We start from the raw sequence: 18066 nt of genomic DNA on the forward strand, positions 1-18066 counted from the left end.
AAATTTTAAAATACAAACTCTTTTAAAAGGTGACAAAGAAGTGGAGATATTTTGTCATATAACAGTCTGATATCTGCACTGTATAATCGTACCCCCATCCGACATCTCTGTGAGTGAAACAATGAAAGAAGACGATCTCCCCCAGCTGAGAGGCACAGGGGATAACCGCTTGGCTTTCATCCTTTAATCATAACTTAATTTACAAAGAGATGCCGAACCAGATAGCCAGGCATCAAAGGTTACTGTCAACCGGCACTCATCATATTCTCAGTTCAACTCCCTCCTAAATTATTTGAATCTAATTTGTCAGTGTACTCTCATTAGCCTGTGAGCATGCATATATAGAACAGCACACACATACAAAAGCTTTATGTGGAAACATTTTTATTTCATACACATGGCAGTCCCGGTTTATTCAAGTAACTTCCTTTTTTTTGTTTTTTTTGTCAAAATTGTTGACGAGCATGAGATAAGTAGCAGGATGCACTAAACAGAAAAATAGGATATATTGAATGAATAGAACTGCAAACAGAAACATATTTAATGAATCTGGCCAATATTTGTGTTTGCTGCTTGTAAAGCAAACTTTTCTGTAAAGAAAAATCTCCCTCTTTGAAATTGTAATTGTAGGAATACGTCCTGGGGGAGTGATACAAGTACAGCACTTCAAAGTCGTGCAAGACGGTCCGCACAGGTTCCTCTGTTCTCTGCCCTTAACTTGGGTTGAGCCGCATGGTGCTAACAGTCGTTCTGATGTCACTGCTAGTACATTCACAGTCCTATATTATATGACTAACTTAAGGAATTGAACACAATGTTCAAATTATGCTGCTTCCATTAAAGACAATAACTGTTTTGATAACAAATATTTTTCTTTCAAGGACCAAATCCTATTCTGTAAATGATCACTTTATGTTCTCGTTTTGACCAAATACCAAAAAAAGGAACCTAAAGGCCGTAGATGAGCTGGACGATTCCTAAAGAGCTCTGCAGAGCTGAGGGGAACTGCAGCACCGGGTGAACATGCCCTGTGAGTTCATCACTAAAAGTCATTGTCAGACCTCATTTCTTTCATTAGTAAATTAGTTAGTTAGTTCTCTTCATCTCCACAAATTCACAACTCCCAGGCTGAGTCAGAAGACAGGACTTCGACCAAACAAGAATGAAAATGTCTGTGGATGATGTACAGATTTTACATTTTAAAAACTAAAGACATCAGCAATGACACACTTTACAAGTCTTGTTCAGCCAATGTTCTGTATGACATTTAATCATTTGATCTCGTCGACTCTGACAATTAAACAAGAGATGATTGGCAATTTGTGATGCAGTAACTGTTGCATCACTTATTAATAGAAACACCATCCTCTTTTGCTTTCATTATTTTGAGAGCCAATGTGTAGGAGGTCAAGATGGAAAGCGGTCCATTGTACAGAGAATGTCTCTGTAAGAAAGGGGCGTCGGATGTGTGACATCCAAATTCATGTGTGCTCATAAAATGTGAGAATTTCCCAAGTTTTCAGCCTCTACGTCTCCTGTTCTCTGTTCCTGTGGTAGAATATAGGTTACCATGGAGACAGAATCACCCACATGTCTCGTCACGAGGAGCCTCTTATCCATGACAACACAGCTGTTTCCTCTATCCTTCACATTTGGTACGTTGCTCACCACTTTGCATATTCTGCACAATAATTAAAATCAAAGGCGCTTTGGAGCAGCACTTCCTGCCTAAACTTAAGACCTTTACTTATGCTGTTGCGATAAATGGCTCTGAGAATTGCCACCAGTGTTGAGTAATGTTTGAGTGATGTTACTACATTCTCACAGGCTTTGGTAGCGTCTCATGTGGGGGATATGATTTAGAAAATATGCATCGGAAGGAATACTTTCAAGTAGTCCCGTAAAAAAGAGACATCATATAGATTTGTTACTGCTGGAAACAAACCCCTCTGGATCTCAGTACGTTGCGTACTGAGATCCAGTATCTTAGCCCATTCATACAAGTATTGGAAATTCTTACAAAACACCTTTAAAGTGTTTACTCTGCGTCATCTTCACAAATATGGGCATTTCCACAGCTGCTGTTGAAAGCAAGTCATTCCAAGAGGTAATCTCGTATAAAATATGTGAGACCACTTCATGACGCAAGTGACGGATATATACAAACACCTACACGACTAGATAGTGCGTCTGACTACAGAAAGAGAGGAAATTGCAGTGCCCACTCACTGTTACTCCGCCTTGAAGTGAACTCTCACTGCTCAGTGTTTCGAGCTTAACTGCCAAGTTTTCACTGCAGGATTTGTGCAACATTTCCAACCTTTTAAACCGTCTGTGTACGGATAAACAGTGTAGTAGGCTGGCTTAAAACCTACTATACCTAAAATATCGATAAATACATTGATATGTTCTATTCATCTATCTGTCTGTCTGCCCATCCCTTCTTCTGTCTCATTAAGTCACACATCAGTTAAAGGTGGACTCTGCTGTGCTGTGAAGTAGAGCTCAGTGGGGGCCGGGGAGAGAGGGAGCACTGCTAATACACAGAGTCTTGGTTATTGCATGGCCCTGAACTCACCCACCGCTGCAGCACCTGAGGAGACATGACAGATCCCCAACAGCCTGAAGAATTTTACCAGCTCATAATGGCTGCATTCGATTAAAGTAATGTCGATGGCTGATTTGATCAATAATCCCTCAATCATGTTACGCTCTGGGATAGTGTACTTAGAGTCTGAAGGATGTCATTGTAAGTTCATTCCAGGCTCACAGGAAAGTTTTAGGTTATGTATCACCTGTCCCTGATTACTCTATAAACTCTATATGATGGTGGCCTACAGCTGCTCGACTAACTACATTTTGGATGTATATAATCAGAGCCACAAAGAAGCCCAGGGGACTAATGCCCTGTATAACCTCGACTTCACATAACCTGTCCGCCTGTCTGTAAAAGGAGTACTCCATTCGATTGCAAGATGCACAACACACAAATATGACACGCACACAGACCATCACAAGACAAGCCTTAGACATTTAACACAAATGTCAACGGTGCACAATTGTTATAATGTAAAAAGTGGTATTTTTGTATGCTGCAAAACAGTTATTTGGTTATAATGTGTAGCTTTGAGGGTATGCTAAAGAGGGTGTGCTTTAGTCCCCCCAACCCCATTGGTCCCCATAGGCCTGCTACCAGGTGAATAGTCATTCAATTTTCAAAATAATGTTTGTTAATTATTTAGTGAGCCTGTGTGATGATTAATAATACTGTGACAGTAGGTCAGTGGCCGGCATTCAGTATTATTTAATAAACATCTTCAAATCTTGCAGAAACAGTGTGGCACATGTTGTTATTTTACAGCCGCACTGACCTGGAATTCATAGTCAATACCTTTTCTGACTGTAACACCCTTATAGATTTTACGTGTAATGCACAATCACTATGGCTTTTAATGTCTCTGCCCAATTTGATCAATATGCGCAACACAGTACATTTGCTCACCGTGTTAGGTTTATTATGTAACACACCATATTTCATGCTTCTCTCGTCGCTGACCAGACAATTATATGATCTCATATTCATAGATTATCTATAAGTAAATACATTAATGTCTGAGTTGGGAGGAGTTTAAACCTATCAATATTAATAATACTAATAATGTACTCTTTGTTAATATATAATAATATAATATATAAACTGTAACTTACATTATCAAAGATCTGCTAATGATAAGATGATGTGATTTAATTCACTATTGCAGACACTTATCATGCAAAAGCCCCTCCCTTCATTCTTCCTTAAAAGATTGAAATGTATAGATGCATAGCATAGATGTATAGCTTTTGAGCATTTGCAGAAATTCCCATGAAGTGTAGCAGCCTGTATTTGGTGGTCATCATCAATGTAAACTCAAACCTGAAATTATTGTTGACGGAGCGGATTTTGTAGCTGCCAATTGTTTAGTTGCATCTCTAGTCGCTACATGTCATAATATTATCCGTAGTATCATCTTACAGAACGTGCAAAAGCTTGTTTCTATTACTCATCAATCGTATAAACTTTAAACCGGCAAAGTCCTTCAGAAAGGTCTGTTGACACTGCAAGGCTCGATCCGCAGCTGCTGACTGTTTAGTGACCTGCATGTGCGGATAAACACTTTCCTCATAAACAGACACAAATCTATGTCACTGCACATGTTGGAGTTTTACATGATTCACCCTAGAATATCAACGCAACAGGCAGTTGGCGTTCACACAGTCATTGTTGCAGCCTGACTGAGGGTGTTTGGCGCCCAGGGTGAATGGAAAATGCTAAAGCTGAGTCATGAAGAACCCACAGCTGTCACACATTGCCACCTGGTGGATTGAGTACTTTATAGTGGCTTCCAAATTTGTGAAGCACACAGCAAACACTCCATAATGCACTGTTGTTGCATGTGGTTTACCATGCTTTATTGAATTATCATACCAGCGTGGCTATTTAACATGAAATCTGAAGTTTAGTTTTATATATTGAAACGTCTGATTACGCTCTGTGATTACTGAAGCAAAGTGTGTGCATACATTCACTCCACCTGTGTTTGCATTATATTAGACAGATGTGTTATGAATGTGCATTGGATTACATACATTTTTATTTTTTGTTAAAAATATATATAATTTGATTGTTGAAGTTTTTGATCCGATGCCCAACATCATATAACTGTGTATGATCCCTTTTTCCAACCAGTCTTAGTGTGCAGAAAAACAGCGAATACCACTCTACAGAAAAGAGTTGTTAAACAAAGGCCTTTCCACGCCGTTGTTTGTGCAGTGATGCAGGATTAATTATCCTCAACATATAACAATAAATCAAAAAACAAATGTTTTCAAGGCCTGCAGTTCATTAAGTGCAATATTCTGAGATGACGTATCCTACAAATTAGAATTAATAATATGCAACTGATGTGTCCATTTGAGCTGAAATATAATTGATAATTATGAAGAGTTTAGTAGTTTTATTAAAATAGGTTTCCCTCTAATGGCACATCAGCTGAGTGGGCAGTTGCTGGACAATCGCAAAACTGGAGTAGGTGTGGACCAGTGTTAATCAGCCACATCCGTTTCACACTGTAACAATGGATCGTGACCCTCTGTCACCCTCTTCTCCATAATCTACGTCAGAGGATAACTTGTTGACCTGGCAGCTTCGCTCATGATGAGGACCCACGTTTTCCTGATTACATTGTTCTATTAAAGTAAGCTTTTAATGGGCTTTCAAAAGACTTTGGTAATCATAATTCAGCTGCAGATGAGAGACAGGTCGTAATAACTGCTCTTGTTAGAAGAAGAACAACTACTTTTGTTTGGGTACTTTTAATCTAATTCATCCCAGGTAATAAGTTAACAGATGTGTGGCTGGATGTGCCTCTGAACTGTCTGAACTCAGTGACGCATTTGTTTGCAGAATGATCCAAACGAAGCCCACGCGGTCCTTCCTACGCCTTACGGGGGATTCTGTTTCCCAAACACAGAAGTGTTTACATGTTGCGACAAGTTTAGAGAGAAATATGATCCCAATGACAAATTGAATGGGACAAATAAGTAAACAACAACAGCCTTGACTCTTTGATGTAGTTTAACAGACACCCACAACACATGAGTCAGCATAGCAGATAGTTATACATTCTGTCTCGTCTCCATCACAACATAAAGATGTGTTCACGGAAGAGGAGCAAACTGATTCAGCAGGATCACTTGCAATGTTATTGTGCGCAAGCAGGTAGACGAGCAGGAATGACAATGTGACTTGATTAATTAATAATAATAATTGATTAATAATAATAAATGGTTTTGAAAAAGATTAACAACCTTTAATGTATGCATTTGTGTTGTTGTATATGAGACATCATCATTCCTCATCTAGCAACAGGACTCACCTCATTTAACAGTGAGCTGAATGCCCAAACTGGACCAACAGAAAATATTGTGTAATGCCTTTTTAAAAGACAGACCAGAATGGTGCTCCCTGTGCACAATAAAAAGCCTTCAGCTGCCTGTCACACATGTAACTTAATAGACAGGACAAGTTCAAAACAAATGTGGGGTAAAAGATATGCGAAGCAGAAGGCTGAGCAGAGGATGCTCTACCTGAGGCAGCTGAAGAAGTTCAACCTGCCAAAGAACAATGATGGTGCACTTCTACACCGCCATCATTGAGTCCACCCTCTGCTCCTCCATCAGCGTCTGGTACGCTGCAGCCACCGCCGAGGACAAGGGCAAACTGCAGGGCATCATCCGCTCTGCTCAGAGGGTGATTGGCTGCAATCTGCCTTCCCTCCATGACCTGTTCGCCTCCAGCTCAAACTGTTCGAGTCCCTTCCCTCTGGCAGCAGGCTGCGGTCCATCAGGACCAAGACCTCACGACACAAGAACCGTTTCTTTCCAGTTGCAGTCGGGTTCATCAACAAAGCCCGAGACCCCCACTGACTCTTACATCCCCAGGACAACTTCCTCCAACGCCCTTGCACATCTTTTCTTTTCTTATGAAAATACACTTGCCACTTTTATTATATACTATTTACTTGTTCTAAAGTACTGTTATCTGTTTGTTATTTACCATATTTATCCATATTGCACTATGTTTATTGTTTGTATTCTATTTGTATTTTATATTATTTTATGGTTTTATTCTATGTTTGTTGTTATGCACCTTTCACCGAGTCAAATTCCTTGTATGTGCAACGTACTTGGACAATAAATGAATGTCATTCTGATTCTGTCCTTTACCGTTGCCTGTTTTTATGTTATATGATCAAATATGTTGAGGATTCACAGTCATTCAAAACAGGCAAGGAAGGAAGAGGAAGGAAAGATGGAGCGGATCTCAATAAAGTAGTCACACAAAGGGTTCTTTTGCCCTCTGCTGGCCTGTTCACCAAACAACACTATTTTTCAAATTTACTTCTGAAAAAGATCACTGTACATCATTTTATTTCGTCCAAATTATTATTTGATATAAAAACCCTTGCCTTAAAGAGAGTACAAATATTATTAAATGGACATTTTTGAGTACTCTGGTGGACAGAACTTTTAGTAGAAAAAGGTTCACAACAATATTAGAAAACCTTGGCCACTGTGTTTGAACAAGAGAGATGATGAGACTGTATGGTGTGTGTGTGTGTGTGTGTGTGTGTGTGTGTGTGTGTGTCTGTGTGTGTGTGTGTGAAAATGACAGCTTTATGTGAAATAGTCTATATGTGAAACAAACATGATGCAACAGAAACATTACAATATGCACTAATATAACTAAAAACATCACGAGTTCAATTTAAGGGCACTGTGGGCACAATTAAAAGCTCTTACGGTTATATGCAAAGTCAAATATATAATGATTATAAAACCGATCTTTTTAAATGCCATAGCTGCCATTAACAATATTGAGGCGAGCAGGAAATCAGCTGGGATGTCCAGGGAACATCCTTGGAATGATGTGGTAATGTGTCATTGTGTGAGAGGCTCAACAACACAATACGATTTATGTTGTTCCGTTGGCAATTACATTTTGCATTTGTGTTTCTTATTTTTAACCCTACGTTACCGTTTATAAACGATTGCCGTTATTCTGATCAGTGGTCAGTTTGAACGTCGTCACGACTAGAACGGTCACCTGGACCTCTGATTGGTTCAGAGCGCTGATCCGGGTACTGCGCTAGAACGAGCCCATTAGCTAAAGGTACCAATATGGCGGAGGTAAGAGGGAAAACAGGGGAGAAGCGATCGATCTTAAATCGATATTTCTAAGTCTTGTCTGTTGTATTTTTAATTTATATGTTATCGATTGAAGACATACTAGTTTTTTCCTTCTGTACGGCGTGTTTCATGTCATAATTGTCATTTTTATTCCTCTATAAAATGCTTGAATGTCTGGACTGATCCTTCACTACAAGGCCGCTGCGCCTCGCTCGCTCAGCTGCTCCGGTGTAGCGGCTGTGTAAATTGATACGTAAATTTTACGTTAGCTTGCTAGTTAAAGAAAATAACAGATTATATCGTGTTTGTTGTGAATGGAAATGTGTTTCTTCCGGTCGTGCTAAATTAGCAGAATAAATACTGTAGATATCATCTCACTCTGTCGAGTGACAGTTCAAAGCAAACGGAATTAGTGTTTACATTTCTCGGTGCATAACGTGAACGGAAATCTTTACGGTTAGCTCGCTGGCTAGCGGACTGTAACTGTAGCAGACATTGCGTACCCCTCAAGATATCCCTCTATTTATTTTGTATACTTCGACCGTCTCTTCCCAAAGGCGTCGTTTTAATTCCAGGGTTTTAAGATGCGTTTCGCTCGCAGTTGTCCCCGGTTTTGAGCGTTCAACCACGGCTAACGTTTTATTAGCAATCTTTTTTGAGGGAACGACATCGTTAGCGGTAACTATTCTCGGTGGTCGTCATACAAATTATTAAAGGCCTTGTTTCCTTCAGCTTGTTGTTTGGTTAAAGTGCCGGCATCTCAGTTGAACCCATGTGTCAACTGTTTCACTCATTTAAAGTATGCTCTGGTTTTTTTTTTTATTCTGCAGGCTTCCCTAGGGAGTTCGAGTCCAGGTAAGAAGATGACCAATATACACATACTATGATCTACTTAATTGAATGTATCTATTTGAATGACACATATTTGCATAACTTAATTGTCAAGTTTAAGTTTTATTAGTCATATATTTTGTCAGATCAAATGGACTAAATGCATTGCTTTTCTCATTGCAATATCGTAACTATGTGAATGTATCTACAAGTGTGCATCTTCAACGTGTAGAGTTAAAATAAAGTTAATTTGTTCTCTTAAGATTTGAAACATTTAGGATTCTCTTTCTCACTCAGTTGGCTCTTTATCGTCGGAGGACCATGACTTTGACCCAACAGCAGAAATGTTAGTTCATGAGTATGATGACGAGAGGACTCTTGAGGAGGAAGAGTCTCAGGAGGGAGGCAGGAATTTCAGCTCGGAGATTGCAGATCTAGAAAAGGTAAACTAATATGTGCACAAATTATGTCCTTAATCCAGCAGGGCTACACATGTTGACCCTGTATTGTCACTGATCATAGCTTGTTACCTTTATGCTGATCAGGGGAAGCCGTTACAGTTAATAAAGGTCAACTAAGATCTACATGTATATGCACATTTTAATAATTGCATTAATAAGTTGTCTCTTGGTGAATGTCTAAGAGTCTATTTTTTATATTTATTTTTTTACACATTTTGCATCTGTTTTTGTAGGAGGGAAACATGCCTTTGGAGGAACTTTTGGCCATCTATCGCTACGAGGCCTCAGCAGGCTCCAGTATAGACAGCTCCTCTGGAGATCTGACTGATGAGCTGCCTGACATGACTCTGGACAAGGTAAATAACTGCTGTTATGTAGTGAATAGATATCTGGGGGGCGGGGGAGGGATAATATATAAATTACATTTTCTTTAATATGTAATTAAAAATATCCCTGTTGGTCTGCCCCAGTATACAATATATTATTCGTTCTTTCTTTGAAGGAGGAAATAGCTAAAGACCTGCTTTCTGGAGACTATGAGGAGGAGACCCAGTCCTCAGCTGATGATCTGACCCCTTCAGTCACCTCCCATGAAGCTACAGATTTCTTCCCTAGAACACTTCGATGTAAGTGGCTCACGCCAGAAAAAGTATTTCCTGTCTGTAGCTTTGCAGGTTTAAAGCTCATACAGTGCCATGTAATAATTAGAAAAAAAGCTACCTTTTGCAGATTCAGGACATTAGGTTTGCAACAATTATTGATTGAATAATTAATAATATATTAATTCCTCCCTATTTTCACAAATCTATTAATGGTTTGGTCTTTTAAATGTCAGATTATAGTGACGTTTCCAATCACAATTAAAATCTTGTCTGATCAACAATCATTACTAAAGTTATTCCGTTTTCTTTCACATAAGACCAATATTTGCCGTAAATCTCATTAATCAGAAGCTGCGATTAGTGAACGGTTGGCATATTTGCTTGAAAAATGACCTAAACATGAATAAACTATTAAACTGAACTGATGATTGTTGTCGATGGACTACTCGTTTTAGCTCGACAAGACAAAAAATTAAATAAGAATCCACTGCACTCAAAGAAGATAGCGTGCCTTTTCTTAAAGATTTGCAGAGTACTACATTAGGAACACTTGTTGTATTATTATCGATTAACAGGGTCCCTGCGGATCCTTCGTCGCATTATAAATTGTGTTATTGTTTTAGTTTAGTCCAGAGTTGTATGAGGGGAGGCATTTCATTTGGATCTGGGTCTGCAGGGTTTGTATTGTTCGGTGCCCCTGTAGGCCTCTGGCCGCTCGGGCCTCAACCTTGCTTTCCCCTGTTGCTCTGTCCTTGGTACTTCCAGACAGGGATTCCCAAAGGCGCTAGCAGCCTTTGTCACTTGGGCCTCTCGTTACCTGCCCCCGTCAGGGATGGTTGGCGGCTGCGATCGCCGCGTTTCAACCAACCCCCTGGGCCTTGTCCCGATTCATAATTTAGCAGAGTTTAGTTTGGTAGGTAATGCATTGGACCGAGGAAAACAGGACGTGTCTTTTCAATTCTGTACATCAATTCAAGTTATTTATATGTCATTTATCATTTTGTCAGCCAACGCTATCTCTGATGGTGATAAAGAGTCAGAGTGTGATGAAGATGGCCCAAGCCCAGAAGACTCCAGAAAGGTAACTGGAACATTTTGGAACACATTAAAAGAGGGAGAAATGTTTTAAGTTGAGTCGCCACTGGTTTGCTAACCTGCTCTGTTTTGTGTTTTGATTTCTATCATAGGAAATAATGGTGGGATCACAGTATCAAGCCGAGGTTCCTTCTGGTCTCTGTCACTACAAAGATGGGGAGAAAGGTGACCTGTTTTTTCAGCATGTGATTCTGACATGTTCTTTTAATGTGATTGCTTTCAATGTTTCTATAAAGACAAGATACTAGGGATGCACCAATACATCTTATTTCAGACCAATTACAAGTACTTGCATTTTAGTATATTGCAACTGAGTAGCTTTTCAGGCTCAACTGACGAGAGGTTAACGTCACATTACCATCAAGTTATCGTGCAGTGGTATCATGGTAGTAGTAGAAGAATTGGAGTAAACGATATCGCACCCAGAATTGGTATTCATACATCCCTCTAATATACATAAGGTGACTAATCTTATTATTTTGCAGTTTATGAGGATGAAGACGAGTTATTATGGAGCCCAAGTAAATTGCCAGAAAACAAGGTTAGGACTTTCCTGTGTGACGTGTTGTCACGGACTACAAATGAAAAGACGGGATGTGACAAACCATGGATGCATGTTCGAGATAATGAGCAGGTATGTCATGTATTTATTTATCAATCCTTTCATGTTGATGACCAATGTACATCATTGGTCATTTACCATTCTAGGGGTGTCACAATTTGATTTGACTTTCAATTTGAAGGTTTTTCATCACTGAAGGCGTTGCCATTGTTAAACTATCGTGTCTTCACTCGTAAAGATCAACACATAGTTTTTTGTGCCTGTCTTTTACTTTTTAAGAACTCAACAGCATGAGTTTCCTCACCTGCAGCAAGCCAGCAGATCCTGGGGCAGTTGAGTCAGTCAAATCTTTTGGTTTATGATGCTCCGATTATGTCCTGCCACATTTGTCATGTAGGATGGGGTTGCCTATGGTGTAGAATTGCCTACAAACTCGTTTTTCTCTCAATGACTTGTTGGGAATTCCCAGCTCTGTTCCTCATTCATCTCTGACAGGTAAGATACTCGGTGTCATCTATGAAGGGTTGTTTGATTCAGACGTGTGCAAGTAGGCAGGGGTGGAGGGGAACATAAATACTCTGAGAATTACCAGCCCTATTTTTGACTGGTTAGGTTTAAATCGAAAGCTCATTTCAATCAACTTTTAATTGTAATTGTGGCACCCCTATTGTATACTGTGGCAATTGTGATGTGAATTCTTCAGATTGTTTCTAAGTTGCATGTGCTTAATTTAGCCAATAGTCCATTCTTGACCAATCCACTCTTTCCACTCAGGCTTTGTATGAGCTTGACAAGTGCAACTACAACATCCGCGAAGCACTTGAGAGACACTGCATCCGTGTAAAGTCCTCAAAAGGTAAGCACGGGAAACCGTTGTCTAGTGGACGCACGTACAACCTGTGATTTATGACATGACAATGTAATTGGTATGTTGGCGGTACTTAATTTTGTTATGGGCACAGTCAAAAATATTTTTTTGTTTTAGCTGTTGCATAACTTTGCACTCATTCTGTCAAACTTGGCTCCCTGCATGTCTTTGCCAAAATGGTGTATTTTAATTGCCTGATGCTGCGATCACACCAAAAGCTTTACTCGCCCGACAAGTTGTGGTTTATTCGTTTCAATCGCGCCTTAGAGGGTGCATGGCTTATCTCTGTGGCTTTACTCCATGGAAACGGTTATCATTTCCGCCATGGAAGAAATAACCACTAGTTCTGCTTTGTACTTGTTTTGGTTCCACAAACGTCGGAACATCTAACGCCCTGTCTGGGTTCATAACATCACCTGTGGGCTCACACAGCTCGGTGAATGTCACCGACTACGTCTGAATAACTGCCGCTTCCAGCGCTACTAGAGCAGCAGCATCCCGTTAGATTCACCAACGGCACGACGTCGGTGACGACGGGCGGAGCGTCTCAACGCTGATTGGCTTTCGTGAACTTGGCTTCGGGCGAATTTTTCATGTTGTAAACGTGGCAAGAATTTCAATATTTGATAACTTTGATAATCTTTGGAGTGATGCAAGGTTCAGTCCTGTGCTTAACATTTTCGTGGTTGGTCTACCTTTTCGTGGTTGTCTACCTTTTTCGTTTACATTTTGTAATTGTGCAACAAAAATATATTTTTTCTGCTTTCATTTCAGAAAAGTCACCTCCGTGGTCAGAGGAGGAATGCAAGAACTTTGAGCACGCACTACAGATGTATGACAAGAATTTTCACCTCATACAGAAACATAAAGTGAGTCTTATTTCATGATTAAAAGAAAATGTTTTATACAATGAAAATGTACATGCACATAATTAATGAATGACTCCCCACCCCACACTCAGGTCACAACACGAACAGTAGCTGAATGTGTGGCATTTTACTACATGTGGAAAAAGTCGGAGCGCTTTGACTTCTTTGTGCAGCAGAATAGATTTGGGAAGAAAAAGTACAGCAGCTATCCTGGTGTAACGTAAGTGGCAGAAGAAAAATCTTTTTTTCCCTTCTTTTTGATTATACTTCGTACTGTGAGCTCTGAAAAAATGTAATTTAGAAGAAACCCACAATTGAACATGATTCTCTGTATCCAGTGACCTGATGGACAGGCTGGTGGATGAAGCGGAGGGCCTGGCAGTGGATAGTTCCTCCTCTGTGTGTTCAGGAGCAGGTGGAGGAGGAAGACTGGAGACCACCACAGACCAACAGCTCAGCCTGCTTAACTCCATCACAGCCAGCGACCTCACAGGTCAGTAGTGGGACTTGAGTTCTGCACACTACACTGAATGTTGTTATGACAAACTATAGTATTACATTTTAATGGCATACTATGCTATGACTTTTTGACATATTTCCATGTCACACTATACTTTGACTTTTTTCTGATATGCTATATGTTTTTGTTTTTGAGTTGTCATCTGTCCTATTAATCATTTTAGGAATGAACCGATTTAGAACTTGGCGGTTAAAGATCACTGCGACCACACAAAGGGCCTAGATCTTTAACTGATAGATCTTTGAGATTTATAAAATCTTTACGGTGTGCTTCTGTTTTAACCTGCACAGCTTTTCTAGCCTTACGGCACTCGCTCAGCAGTCCAGGAAATACCAACCGTTGTACACCGGGATGCTACTCAGCCGTGTGTATTCCAATAAGCGTCGCTTTTGACTCGAGTGTGATATATACACACACACACGCACGCACACACACACACGGGAGAGAGACCAACAGTCTGAGAAGTATGTGAGTCAGAGTAGTTATTTCACGTGACGTTTGAATAAATTAGGGAACCGTGGACAGCTTAACCCAGCGTCTTTAGCCAAGAATGGACAAACTCATACATCTTCATCCTTCACACGGACAGTTGAAAACCAGTGTCTCATTTTCAAAGACCGTGGAGATTTAAAAGCAGCGATGTGAAGTGGCACTACTACACAAAGCACACATCTTTTGTCCAAAATGAAGGCACAGAAAAGAGAGCCCAATATGATCAGAAACACACTAATTCACTGTCCAACAATGATTGTAAACGGATGAGAATAGAGCTGAAACGAGTGGTTTCAACAACGACAGTAACGGCACACAAATGTGAATATGATATCGGGACTCTTTTGATTGACATCACTTTGCACCTGAATTAAATCAATTTAAAGATGCAGGACAATTCAGTTAAATTTTTAGTGTATTTAGTATTAATCCAGTTGAATTTGTAGTAATAAGTATTGTTCAGATATTATTCAATTGAACTTTCTTTATTTGTTGACTACATACAGCTGTTGGCTACTTCAATACATATGGGACTAAATCATAGCTTCAAATTAGACAGTATTGTGATGGTCGGGACTGCTGCGTGAGGAAACTGACGTCACTGAATTGTATTTGAATAACCCGGCTATATGGCATGACTTTATGGCATACTATATTAGGACTAGTTTTTTTTTTAGTTTTTTTATGACATTCTTAAAGCACATTCTCATTTTTCCTGGACATACTATGACTTATTTGTTTTAAGCATTTTAATGGCATACTACAATATGACATGTTTAACAGTTTTATGGCACACTTTATAATAGTATTATGACATTTCTAATGGCATATTATTAGGGGTGCAGTGGATCTGTATACCATTAAAAGAAATTGTACATATTTAACTTTGTCATCTATATTCAAAACTATTCTCAATAGTGTAAGGACTGACCAGCATATGATAGAGAGCCTCAATCGGCATGTTTCTTGACCCGAGTCTCTTATTCCCTCCAGTTCTACAATATTTAATGTTCTGTCTCTTTGCAGCTTTGAGTAACACTGTAGCCACGGTGTGCAACCCCACAGATGTTGGTTGCATAGACTCCTACAGTTTTCCGCCACTGGAAAGTCTCCATCGTGGCTCCCTGAACCATGACGACTCCCTCGGTTTCCCTTCCAATGGCGCAGACCCCGACTGCCTCAACATGCTCGACGCCGGCTTCTACCACTCCGATCTTGGCCAGCTCGGAGGGGTGTGCGTCAACAAGGACTGCGAGCGGCCCTCCAAGAGACTCAAGCTGGCCCTGCCTGACTCCTTTATCAATGACGTGTCGGTGGGTAACCTCGGCGTGGACTTCGAAGCACGACGGACAACAACGCACCACCACCGGATCACTGGCGCCAAAATGGCAGTGTCTGTCACAGACTTCGGGAGTTTGGCCGGCAGCGGCGAGCCCAATGGGTTTCTGGGAGCACACGCGCGGCACCACACACAGCACACTGCAGCACTTCAGTCAGAGTGATCTTCCTCATCTCGCGTTCTTCCCTTTTTGAAACCCCTTATCCCACTTGTACAAAAGACTGACCTCACTGGAGAATCCAATTTGTTAAAGAAATATTATATATGTGTATATATATATATATATATATATATTTACTTTTTTTTGTTTGTTTTCAATTTGTTTGTGTACTATGACATCAGTGATGTCTATCATATAGAACTAAAATCTTGATTTCTCTCAAGAGTCTATAGCCATTTATTTTATTCTCGTTTCGCGGTCTTGAGATGTCTAACGTCCATGTACGGAGGGGCCCAGAGGCTGCAGTAGGAGAGTTGTGTATCTTACTTCCTCACATCTTAGAGCTACAGTATGTTATCCTGCCATTCTTTTCATCTGCCAAAAGTGGCTCAATTTTCTGCCTCCTATTCTCAGTATTTAGTTGCTTGTCTTTGTTGTTTTGAAGTGGTACTTTTTACACTTAAAGTTTTGTTTACAGGTACTTTTTAGTAACCCAAATGGCTGCATTAGTCCCCCAAATACACCTTGCTAGAGCTTGTATGAAGAGCAACACTAGCATGGAGATGAGCTTGGAGTGTGGTGGCGTCAGCTGCTGAGGCCTTCCAGTTTAGTGTATCTGGCTTCAAATGTTCTCCTGTGAAAGCTTGTCTTCGGTTGGTCTGCTTGTCTACTTTTTCAAAATAGCTAAACTTAAAAAAAAAAGTTAATTTAGTCAAACCCACTTTTTTAAAATTCTCTGATTCATAGTTTGTAACATTTTTAAACGGCTAATGAAGAATACCTGTGCAGAGTAACATCATGGGTGTCACCGGGTTTTACATTTGGATATCAAGTTCCTGCCGCTCTAAAAAGGGATCGGTCAGAGAAACAAACCACAACAGCAATATTACAATACAGATATTAGTTAAATGAATAGTCATATAAACTTTGACATAAGGGGTTGTAAAGTGTGTATTTATTACATATCCCTTTTTAGTCCGCTTTAGTTTAATCCCTTAAATCATGCTACTCTAATGCAAGATTAGCTGTTTGTGTATGTGTGTGTGTCCTTTTTATTTGTAGTAAAAAATAATGTCCGAATATGCTCTTAAATCAAGTCATGCCATTTTCAGCCCACTTAGCAAGCTGTTAGCAGTATTATATCTTTATTTAAAGCCACTTAGATTATTTTTTTTTTTTCAATCTCTGCCTAACCTGTATTGACTAGAGAATGCCTTGTATAATCTAGTCAACAGTTCCTTGGAGTCTAGTAGCAGAAACGGAGCGGTTGTCTCTTGACTGAAGTCCAGAATTGTGAATTTTTAAAGGTTTTGCGGGTCGATAGGATGCAGTAGTAGTGTTTACTTAATTTATCTATGCATTGTGCTATGAATAATTAGTTTGTTTCAGGGGTACATCATGTTTGTCTTGTCCATAGATGTAGTAATTTACCATTACGTGTGTACAGACCGGATTCATGCTTCGAAACCATCACGTTTTTATCAACTAATTAATTTTCCAAGCCCAGCATCGGAGAAGATATTCACTTCTGCATTTCATGTAAATAATTAGCAAATAGCCTTTAAAAAGTCTATGAACTGACCTCTTACACTTGTGAATCTATGTTGATACAAAGGTTTTAATTTGATTTCTTGTCAAAAGGCAATAATTTGTAGATATGTACAGATATTTGGGGTTTTGCATTTTCAGTTGACTTGGTGTTTGAATTTAGTTTCTCTCTTTGGAAAGTCACGATCCCCTCGGACAGCTGAAACACGCATGCCAGCTGTGTCCGTTCCCCCAGTGGTAACCACTGAAAACGGCTTTACCTGAAGACTTATTGATATTACTCAATGTTGCAATTTTGCCTTCAAAACTTGAAGCCATGTGTAAAAAATGCGCATCCTTCTTTCTTTTTCTTTTTTTTCTTTCATCTTTTTCATATCTATATTTGTCTTGACGCTAAAGGGATGGCTGCTGCCCTAAGTATGTGGAGAGCTAGTGTCTCTTTTTAATGCAATGTGCATAATGCAGTAGGTCCTCAAAGCTCTTCTAGCTTTAGCAGTGCAGTGATATTTATTTCACCTGTGGTTTGTACAAAGACTCAGAAAAACTGTCCGAATGTAAAGGCCATTAAGTAGTAGAAGTAGGTTTTTCACCACCCTGTGAACTCTCGAAAATGTGATATTTTATTGATATCTCCGGTATGAGACGTGTGTGTGTGTGTGCGTTTGCGTGTGTGTGTGTGTGTGTGTGTGTGTGTGTGTGTGTGTGTGTGTGTGTGTGTGTGTGTGTGTGTGTGTGCGCGTGCAAGAAAGCACCAAACAAATTTATTTTATATTTTGTATTGTGTTTTGAAGTTTAAAAAGGAAAAACAAATATAGCAGTTGTGGTTTTGGAAAAGAGAACTCGAGTCCTTTGATGAATACAAAAACACTTTTGTGAATAAAAAAACTTATAAAATGTATATCCAGAAATATAGACAATCAAAAACTTCACTGACAAATGTTCAAAAAGCTATCTTTATTGTTTATAAGAATTGTACATAAGCATTGAG

The 18066-nt window shown here is 39.6% G+C and overlaps 1 protein-coding gene across 1 annotated transcript; it reads left to right on the forward strand.

The window, feature by feature from the left end:
• Nucleotides 1-7635: 7635 nt before the first annotated feature.
• mier3b (mesoderm induction early response 1, family member 3 b) lies at nucleotides 7636-17788 on the forward strand. Its single transcript, XM_034541822.1, has 13 exons — nucleotides 7636-7731; nucleotides 8562-8586; nucleotides 8860-9005; nucleotides 9257-9379; nucleotides 9526-9649; nucleotides 10633-10706; nucleotides 10813-10885; nucleotides 11206-11354; nucleotides 12057-12138; nucleotides 12925-13019; nucleotides 13112-13239; nucleotides 13358-13512; nucleotides 15058-17788. The coding sequence occupies exons 1-13, from the start codon at nucleotides 7723-7725 to the stop codon at nucleotides 15531-15533; spliced, it is 1659 nt and encodes a 552-aa protein (XP_034397713.1). The 5' UTR covers nucleotides 7636-7722; the 3' UTR covers nucleotides 15534-17788.
• Nucleotides 17789-18066: the final 278 nt, after the last annotated feature.

The sequence above is a fragment of the Cyclopterus lumpus genome, chromosome 9 (assembly GCF_009769545.1).
Source record: "Cyclopterus lumpus isolate fCycLum1 chromosome 9, fCycLum1.pri, whole genome shotgun sequence".
Lineage (NCBI taxonomy): Eukaryota > Metazoa > Chordata > Actinopteri > Perciformes > Cyclopteridae > Cyclopterus > Cyclopterus lumpus.